Source organism: Kryptolebias marmoratus, linkage group LG10 (genome assembly GCF_001649575.2).
Source record: "Kryptolebias marmoratus isolate JLee-2015 linkage group LG10, ASM164957v2, whole genome shotgun sequence".
In the NCBI taxonomy this organism is placed as follows: Eukaryota; Metazoa; Chordata; class Actinopteri; order Cyprinodontiformes; family Rivulidae; genus Kryptolebias; species Kryptolebias marmoratus.
In genome coordinates this window covers 19,059,029-19,069,749 of record NC_051439.1, presented here as the reverse complement: position 1 = coordinate 19,069,749, position 10,721 = coordinate 19,059,029, and the positions used below count along the sequence as shown (strand labels likewise).

At 41.7% G+C, this 10,721-nt stretch overlaps 1 protein-coding gene across 1 annotated transcript in view; it reads left to right on the top strand.

The window, feature by feature from the left end:
* Positions 1-7: 7 nt before the first annotated feature.
* The window catches only part of rock2a (rho-associated, coiled-coil containing protein kinase 2a), a 30,183-nt gene continuing 19,469 nt past the window's right edge, over positions 8-10,721 (top strand). The window contains exon 1 of the mRNA XM_017426125.3: positions 8-182. Coding sequence (XP_017281614.1) covers positions 84-182 — 99 coding nt within the window. The 5' untranslated portion in view covers positions 8-83. The remainder of the gene's footprint in view (positions 183-10,721) is intronic.

Below are 10,721 nucleotides of genomic sequence, written 5' to 3'. Positions count from 1 at the left end.
GGGGGGGGGGGGGGGGGGGAGAGGCGGAAAAAAAAGGAAAGAAACCCGTCCACGAAGTTGATTCGAGGCTATAAGCAGCAGTCATGTCGCTGGGAGCCGAGAGGAGGATGGAAACCCGACTGAAGAAGCTGGAGGACCTGATCAGGGACCCCAGATGCGCCGTAAACCTGGAGAGTTTGCTGGTAAGTCCGCCTCGGCGTGATGGGACCCGTCTATCACCTGGATGCCTCGCACACACACACACACACACCTTTCTGAGCCGGGCTGAAACGGGACACCCTGTTAGGACGTTGATGTTAAATAAAATGGATGTCGCCTCAGACAGGCCTGATTAATAGTTAAGACTGAGGGCAGACAGCTCAGATTGGGGCTCTTTGAAGCGTGTCTGGAGATTAGGATTAACTAACTCTTAATGGGACTAATATTTCCGGCCTGGACCCCTGTTAGGAGGTTAGTAATTAGGGATAAATCCACCAGCAGTGATACCCCCCTATATACCATGAACCTACAACTCATAAGCTTTTGGAGTCAATCCAGTTCAACATGGCCGCCACAGCCAACACAAGCAGTTAAAACACAGCTTTTCAGCTAAAATATGGTGCTGTAGTTGCTGAGAGTCAGCCCCAATTTACACTCTGAGCTGTTGCCATTAAGTACATGGAGTAAATTCTGTCTGTTAGCAAAATATCACATGAATGAAACTTATTGGCTCTACATCCATAACAACAACAACAACTGCTGCTGCTTTATTTATGAATCGGTTTAAAAACAGCTCCAGCATGTCAAATACATGTACATTCAAAAAGTAAAACAAAGAATAAAAGCTGTTTTAAAACGACACTAATGTTAGAGCAGCTGGTTAACTTTGGAGACAACCTAAATATCAAGATGGCTGCCGCAGCTAACTGATCTTACCTGACACAAACATGGCAACGACTCGGTCAGTTTGACCAAAACCGAGCTAAAGTTTTGACGTGGTAGTAGCTGAGTCATCAACACAGAAGATAATATGATCATTTAAGATAATAGTTTAACTTTAGTTTGTGCTCCTAAATGACCTGAAAACGCATTCACTCATTCACTTGTTCACTTAGACTTGACTCGGTCCGTCTTTTTTGTGGGACAGAGCTCATTTCAAATGGGGGAGGCACAATTTGATCTATAAATGGATTTTAAATGAAAAATTAGCGCAGGGAAATCAAGCAGATAGGATCTTATTCGTCTTTGTTGGGGCTAATTTAAGGATTGTAGTGTGAAGAGGGTTATCCAAGCTTTTTAAAATGGGATAAACACTCCAGCTCTGCTTTAACTATCATTTAAATATGCAGTATGTAACAGTATCAGCTGTTGGTAAATATTACAGGAAAATGTTATATTGGTAAAAGCAATATTGTGAATTTTATTTTCTATCATTTATTTCCTTTTCCCCTTCAGTCTGTTACTTTTGTTGCACTAAAAGTGCAACTAATTCACCTTTAAATCTTTGATAGTTGTATTTACTGCGCTTTGTTTTGCTTAAAAGTGTAAAAAGTTGTTAATTTTCTCAGTTTACACTTCTTTAATTGAGCCATATCTGTTTATATGGACATGCGTGTAATTTGAGGTTAAATTAACAGCGTTTCACATCAACAAACAGTCAGATGAAAACTGCTCTGGTTGGTCTCGTTGTGAAGCTACAGACGGCCCAGTCCTGGTGAACGTAAACAAACTATATGTATTAAACGTGCCCCGTTGTTATAGTCAGATATGTTTGTATGGTATTTCCTAACTGAGACAAGAAGTTGTGTCTGTGAAGGACAGCGAGTTTTTGACTTGAATGCAGCAGTGTAAAAAATAATTTCCATTTCGCCGCTGTGTATATATCATAACTTTGGGCTTAAACGGGAAAGAAGATCCCCTTCACACGTAAGATCCAAAACTTTCCAAAACACATAGTGGCGTTGGTTGGTTGTGAAGATATTTTCCACAGGATTTAACATTTTTAAAGATGATTAGCATTGTGTTTTACATCGCCCTGGATACAAGATGTCGTCCAGCCCTTCTCTGTGTTTGTATTGTTTTCCCTCCTCCTCCTTTTCGAGGGATCTTCTTAGTCCGGTTACTGGACTCGACGGAGGTGAAACGCACCTATCAGGTTTTATTCCAAACAATAGGCGAAATTGACTTAAACAAGTAGAAGAGAAAAAAAAAAGGTTTCTACGCTTGCTTGTGATGCTCATAAGAAGACTTGATGAAGATTTGACGATGAGGGGCTTCCGGAAATCACACGACTTGTGAAGTATTGTCTTCGGTTTGAGCAGGAAAGTCATGTGACTGAAAAGAGTCTTCCCTAAAGTTGATATCTTCAGTTTTGGAAGAAGAAATCTCCATTTCCTTCTTGTGGATGCACTCCTTTATTTATTTATTTACCTTTTTTAGGGTTTCCTTCTTTCCCAGGTTTTGTTTTCTTACAGCACCTGTAATCTCAGGTGACATTAAAACGTGTTTATTTGTCTGTAGAGTTAGCAAGATGTCTCATAAACCAGTGGACAGATTTTAGTGAAACTCAAAGTAATGACTGGATGTGTATCTGGTTATGGCTGCCACAGCCAACCCACTGAAGCCGAAACAAAAATGGCTGTGACTCAGTTAATTTTACAGATGTTGATCTGAAGTTTGGTGTGGTAGTAGCTGAGAGTCATCCTCAACACGTACGTTAAGCTCTGACAGATCACATTAGGCTCCATCTCTTTTCATCATGAGATCTTAGTTTAAAGTTTGACATAAAAAGTGGCAGGGCTGCGTGATAAGCACTCCTTCAAGCGATAAAAAGAGATATGATATGAAGAGTATAACCCCATACTCCACTTTAATGGGCTCCATCCTGCTCAGGACCCCCACCTCCTGTCGTGTTGACACAGCTCGGTTCATCCATCCCTTAAAACATTTAACACAGAGCCGACTCGAGCGCCACTGGTGTTTACTTCCTGGACACGAGCTCCGAAGAGAGAGGTGTTGAATGTTGGAGACAAAAGCCGAGTGGGAAGCGTGCGTAGGAGAGAACAGGCTGCAGTTTTCCATTTTTAGCTGCCTTGCTGCTGTCACTGGGATCAAGAAGTTTTGCTGGTCACGGATTCAAACTCAGGAGAGCTCAGGCATTGCCCTTTTTTGCAGGTTGAATAAAAACACACACATGCTTGAAATGCTTTGATAATTGCTCATAACTTCATATTTGGTAAATAATGAAGCACAAATCCCCTGCTTTTGTAGCTTAGCAACAGCTGAAAAAAGAACACCCGGCAAGCAGCCTCATTGTTGACTTTAATTTAGTCCTGCTTGGTAAAAGAAAGCCGATAATTCATTTCAGGTTTCTTCTTTCTCGGCGGTATCTAGGAGGATGTTTTTAGGTTGTGCAGAGGAGCAAAGAGCTGGACAGGAAGGGAATCTTCAGCATCTGTCAGCTGATCCTGCTCTGCTTCACCAACATTTAAATGAGGAAACCTTGCGAGGGATTCCTACTTCCTGCGTGCTTTTTAAAAAAAAGAAAGAAAAAAAAGATTGAACTGTTCAGTAAAAAACAAAAACCATAGCTGCTGTAACACCAGCTCACTGAGGCTGGGAACCTTCACCTTGTGCTCGCTGCAGGGATGATTCTTTGGCTGCTCTGCTGAACGACGTTCTGGGATTTTTTGGCACCGCCAAGCACAGGGTGGGGGGCTTTTCGAGGCCGAGCAGGAGTAAGGGCATTTTGAAGGATAGCGGACACTTGATTGGAAGCCATTTAAGTTGCTTTCCTGTCGACCTGAAGAAGAATGACCTCACTGAGTAAATAGTTGGCAGCAGTACGTGGGGCTCAAAGTCCCTGTGCTTTCCTCTTTCACTTTTTACTCTTATCTGTCTCCTTCCGCCCCTCCACGTTGGACCAGTTCAACACACTGCATGTATTTTTACTGCAGCTCCAGTTCAGTGTGTTTAGACTCTGCAGAGCTGGAATGTCCTGATAGCTTTAATGCACGGGGCTTAAGTGCGTACGGACGATATGATGTTCCCTCAGACCTGCTCTCTTTCATATATGTGGGTTTTCTCATGTTTTTTTTTTATTTCTGCATCCCCCTCTTGATGTTTCTTGTCACACATTTACTTTCCCTCTCTGTTCCTTCTTTTCGTCTTGGACCCGTTTCCTTCGGGGAGGCGGTGGGGGTAACCCCTGCTCGTCCTGTTCTCGGGGAACCAGCCTGACAATCTGCTTCATCTCTGGCGTGCAGTCAGTCGGGTTGCTCTCAGGCGAGCAGCAGCCGAAGTCTCGGCTTCAGTGTGCTTGCTGGAAAGAAACACTGCCTTATAAGGCACTGGGGACGGTGGCCCCGGCCAGTTTTCTTTTTTTTTTTCTTTCGTCAAAACAAACCAGTCTCTCTGTTCCACACCTCCTTTGGTGAGACAGCCAGGCTCGTTTGCGTGGTCTTTTTTTTGGTTTTTGCTCCACTCCGGTGAAAGACTGAACCCTCAGCAGCCTGATACCTCGGGATTTTCCCCCCGATTTTTACTCAAGACCCCACCAGCGTTTTTCTGCATGCACTTAAAAAGTTTTGTACCAAGATGGGAAACGTGATTGTATTCTTTCTTGTTGAGTTCTTCTGCGTGTATTTTGATAAAGTCCAGCAGCTGGTTAACTTGGCTCAGGGTAAAGACTATTAATGGAGAAACATCTGGCACAACTCTCCCTTAAACTAACAAGAATCTGGCTGTCTGTGCAGTAAAAATAGACAAAAATACCACATTACATCTTTTTCATATTCAAAACAGGCCTGTTACAATTGCTAATATAATCTGTTGCTGTTTATTTGAGATATTTCTGCGTTATTATTCAAAAATAGCTTGACTAAAGCTAAGTAAATGTCACAGTTCTGCATTGTTTTTCGCCGCGGATGAGCGAGCCATCACCTGATCACCTCTTATTCAGCAGCAGGTTGGTGAAAATGCAGCAACAGATGAGGTGGCAGGGTTTAAATGCAGCCCATTAGTATTGATTTGAGGGGGAAAAAAAACAGGCCTGATGATGGAACTGGAGCCACAGTGTTGATCCCATAATATCACAGATACAGCAGGACAATAAATCCATAAATCTGATGCTGAAGTTCAACATGGGGTCACGGTGGTGCTGAGCTGCGTGGATTTGCAGCTAAATCCACAAGAACAAAAGCAACAGAATCTAACTGAAGTTAGTTACCTTTTAGACAAATAGGGACCTTCTTCACCACCCAGGTGCCAATAAACCAGGGTAGAAAATAAAACGTTGTGATGAGAATCTGACATTTTCTTGTTTTAGTTGAGATAAAAAGTGAAACAACGATGAGTGGAAGGATTGTGGTCAGCGCTGATGATTTGTTGTTTTCAGGAAGTTGAGCAGAGTGTCAGAGCGAGTCATGTTTACACTTTTGATTTCTGTACGGTTAAAAAAAAAACCCAACCAAATCTTAAAAAGAGTGAATTCTTCACCAGTGTTGCAGAAACAAGTTTGCATGTCATGAGCAGATAAAGATATTTGCATAAAACGCAGTGGCTCACATTTTGTGGTGTGATTAGATTTATTTTGTATTTGCTTTTATGTGTTGACCTTTGAATCGTGATCATTAAATTCAGTTTTAATGAAACTCAAAGTGGCTCCCCCTAGCTGAGAAAAACACCAATGTCAATGATAAAACTACTTATTGTAAAGGTAAAAGCTGTGAAAAAAGTAAAAAACACACAAAACAAATAAACATTCCTTTCAGTTTCTTCATTACAGAAGAAAAAAGGCCCCATCATTTATACTTTACATTTTTAGTGATCCCCTTTGGCTTATAATTCTAAATTAAAAGAGATAATGTTTGACATCATCTTTTACTAAATGGAACATGCTTTCAGAAAGCAGACATCCCAGTAATTGTAACCCAAACGCTGCCGGAGATCCGACATTTCACCCTCAGCTGCTGTAGTTTTCTTGCTCTGTAAGCATTGTTCTGGGATTATCTGCAACATAACAATAAAAGTGTAATGAAACAGAAACATCTTTGAACGCTTGAAATACAGGTGGGCCAATATGTCGTCAGTTATAATTGATCAAAAAGTAATTCTGCTGTAATCACTTCAATTAAAGATGGATCCATCTGTTGAGCTGAAGGAAAATCTTTGTAACGCCTCATCTGAAGTGTTTGTTTGAAAAACAACGTTTTGGGACAACCAAGGGCTTAAAAATACAAAGGGTCAGGGTTAAATGGTAGAAGGATGAAATGGGATAACGAGACTCAAATAACATCATTATTACAAACACAGATGGTTAAACCTATAAATGTTAACATTTTCGAATGATAACGAGGTTGAAGGAACCTCGTTCTTCCATCGATTTACTGCAATCTGTGAACCTTTGAGATAAAGTCTGCATTCTTGTGGAAGATTTGACCTGAAAGGCAGGCAAAGTTCACCGGGGTTAACAAAGAACAATAGCAGTGAATGAAAGCATTATTTCAGCTGTTGTTTGGGCAGATTTCTCACCTTGTTGTTTGATACCTGAGTCTTATTTTCAGTTTGAAACAAGAGGCTCCCACACCTTCACTCAACTTCAGCTTTCTGTCCTCTGCTCAGTCACTCCATCACAACCTGCTGGTGGCACGCGGCATCCCACACGCATTCGTGCTCACGCTTTCGAAGACGCCTGCGTTCGGTTTTCACGAGCGAACGCACCGTTCTGCTGGTCCTTCGCGACACACAAAGCAGCATTGTGAGCGGGCCGCAGCAGCGTCTGAACAACACGTTACCGACTTGTCAAAGTTCACGCAGCTTTCATTTCCTTAAACAAACCCAAACAAGAACGTTTGTGTGCTCTCAGTCCAGCAGGGGCTCTCTGTTGAAGCTGGCAGTGAGAACAACACAAACAATATTTATATAGAAGTTTAGTCTTTTTATGCCAGATTAATGAAACAGAAACTTGGCCCAGTTTCTTCAGTTTAGTGCCATACACAGCTGTTCCATAGCTGCACAGATCTACCTAAGATGATGTCTCCAAGGTGTACACAGAACAGAGTTTTGAGATTATTGACCGAACAGCAGATTAATCAGTCAGCAGCCCTCTAAGCTTGATAAAGCACCCAGATTTCAGCGTGGATAAGGTGTTATTTGTATTAAATAAAGTTTCTCGGTGTGAAACAGGATCTCGTTTCCTGGTTTGTTTCACGGTCTGCTTCATGATAAAAGTGTGGGTGCCAAAAAATGTGAAGGGCACAGGATCATGGGACAAAAATCTGTCAGAGGCATGAATAAGACATGCTCTTATTATTCTCCACGGAGACGTTAACTGTGCTATTTGCGAGCTCAGGATTCCTGCTATTGGCTCTCTCTCTATCTGTCGGAGAGTTTATGGGCCCCGCCTGGCACAATGGTCGCCCCCCTCCATCCCTCCCTCCCCGCTCTGCCCGTCCTACCGTTTATCTGCATGACTATTTTTAAAAAGGCTGGAATTTAATCAAAACATTAACTTTGCGCTCAGTCCTTTTAAAGCCCAGAGCAGCGCTGCTTGTTTTCTGTTCCACATGTCCACAGACGAGACAGGGACAGGGACAGGGACAGGGACAGGGACAGGGACAGGGACAGGAGGGCGACCGGGGGCTCTCCATAGTTTTCTTTAGGTTTAGCTCCTTTGACTTAAACATTGTTACATTCCTGACTGGCAGATGCGCGTGGCTTTTTATAGGGTGATGAGGAGTGGAAGGGGGGGGACGGCTCTGAAATGTCAGCGGCAGAGGGGGGGGGGGATAGAAACAGGAAAAGAATAGACTGTGCAGAAAAGGGAGCTCTTATAAAACTCCTGCCTGCTGCCCCTTTTGTAGCTTCAACGCTTGTATTTTGCAGGAGTTGCTAAGCAACCAGCCATAACCCGCCGGCTGGATAACGGCATGGCAAAGATAAACAGCCGGCTGATAGATACATAACAACTCATCCTGATGAGAAAGACGGCGCTCCGTCAGCTCAGGGAGATGTTCCAGCTTTAAAGTCAACGACTGGATGGTTTTTAAGAACCTGTACCAACAGAAAATCTTTTCAGGACCTCGCTTTCCGGAAAATTCACTTTACTGTTCGAAGCACGAGGCGCTTCGCTCTGATTTAAGGATGCAGTTGGCTTTTTTTTTTCTTTACATAATTTAGACTCTTAAAAGTAGGAATGTCCCATTAAAGAGATTTCAGAGAGACACAGTTAATGTGAAAAAAGCAAAAGTTTATTATTTTATGAAGGAAGCCTATGAAGTGAGGTCACGGAGTGAGTGAGTGAGTGTGTGTGTGTGTGTGTGTGTGTGTGGTTGGTGTATTAGCTGGTATCCCCCCCATTAGGAACTGATTGCATGCAATATCAGTTTATTTTTTCTTGATTTCAGATGAACTTTTCCATGTTTTCTTGAGCAGTTTTGCATCAACAGGCCGATGTTTTTGTCTAAATAGAATCACTCGAAAGAAATCAGCTATATTTCCCTTTGTGCACCATGTTTTTTTTAACTTAAAATAAAAAAAGTGCAAATCTAAATTAAAGAGGAGAAAGAGTGTGTGTGTGTGTATAACTCATACAATCATCTAAAATTATACACAGTAAATAGAAAAATGAACATATTCTGTGATTACAGTGTAAGTCCCGGGTGCTGAGTGACTGAAATGTGAAGAATCTCAAACTGAATTGTTAAAACAATCAGAATAAAAGCTAAAATTGGCAAAACAGACCATAACATTTAGTATAAAACCTTTCATACACTGCTTGTTTTATTTATGATGCAAATAATAACTATAGTTTAAGGTGAGTGACACATTTTGAGGTTTTAAACAGACTGTTTAAGAATAATTATCACAATAGGGTGCCTGAAAACATTGAAACTTCATCTAAGATGCTTGAAAAATCAAAGTTTGTTAACTCTGAAATGCTTCATTTAGTTTATGTTGCTGCTCTGTTGACAATAAAACTGTGCATTTTCATTTTGACTCTGAATATATACGTAGAGCACAGCTGGATTTTTATGATTCTAAACACATTAAAACATGAGCGAGAGCTATTTTTGATTCTAATAAAGTAATAAAAAGCATAATTTTGTTCATGTTTGTTGAATATTTTCCAACCTGCTCCTTTTTGCATGCAGAGTTGAGCTGATTAAAAGTTGTGGGTCATCTTTGGGATTTGTTTCCGGACGCTTGCGTCTGTTTTTAGTGTTTTTTGATCCTGTTCTGATTGGCAGGAGGCGGTGAGCTGCAGCTCCTTTAGGTTCACACAAACCTCCAAATGCTTCGGCCCTGCAGACAGATATTATCATCTTCAAGATAATCCCTGCTGAGGGGTAGATAAAAAAAAACAAAGAATCATATTTGTAACTAAAGTCTGCAGTATGAGCGCTCAGAGCTACAAGAAACTGACTCTTAGTGTTGCAGCAGAATACTTTATTTAGATATGCTGGAAGCTGGAAGACACCAAGATCATCCAAAGTTACTTTAGCTGGAGCAAAAAAAAGGAAAATCTGACCGTAAACAATGAAAGCTAAATAAAACTGATCAGTTTTATCACCTTTAACGCCCTCAGGTAAACCATAAAAAGTGACTCCATTCATTAGACCATTCATGTTGGGTTTATTTGAACAACAACAATAATAATAATATTGTTTTTCTCTGCAGCTGCAGTTGAATTCAGTAGCAACAAAGGAAGAACTGCTTCAGAGGAAATGACTCAGAGATCGGCTTCATGACACAGTGAAATTATCTGCCGGCCTCGGGGTGGGGTGGATCATTTCCTGTAGCGCTGCGCTTGTTGGGAGATCCTCGTGCGCGCATGTGTGTGTCTGCAGACACCCTGCAAAAGCCCTCCTCCGCCCCCTCGTCGTGTGTATTTTTTTCCTTAAATAGTAGTTTTGTGTGAGGTCAGTCCTTTAATGGGGAAGTGAGGCTCAGATGAGGAAACGGCGGTCAGCTGAGCTCAGAACGATGGCGAGGGAGGCGAACCCGCAGCGAAGCTCGGACGGCACCGGGTCAGTTGTGGGTTTATGGACGGTCCGCTCTGTCCACTTTATCAAATGGCTCCCCGTTGAGCGTTCAGGAATGCACAGCTGCCACGGGCTGACGGATGGTTTCCTTATTGTTAGCGGTTAGCATCAGTCTGTCTGTATTCTTGTTTAATCACTTCCTCACGTTTACCCTGGGTCAAACATCCACAGAGTGACAAACTGTTTTGTTTTTAATATGTCAGGGAAACACAGAAGCATGGTTGTAATGAAACACTGCGGATAAAGCTCATCTGAGTTCATCTGCATAAACAAACAAACCACTCAAGGTCGTTTAGTGTTGCATCTTCCAAACAAGCCCAGGTCATTTGTCCCGTAATAAATGAAGATTAAAGCAGCTCCTAAATGCTCTTAGCTTAATACAACACATTAACTAAAACTGCTGATTTCTGCTAACAGTTTATCTTTGATAAAAGATAAATTATGTCCAGCCTCTAATATCTATGATTGGATTTAACTAAATTTTCTGCCAATAAGTTTAGTTCTGAAGTTTTAATCCACAGCAGGCTGTTTGTTACTGAAGGCAGCTTAGAGCTTACCATATATGTGCTTGTTTATTTTATTTTTCTTTGTACTTAAACAAGAACTGGTTCACAGAACAGGAAGTTCAAGCCTGGGGATGTCTGTTATCTGCGATCTGAATATCTGCTGCCCACATCAGAAGTGGATGCCAGGGACCAA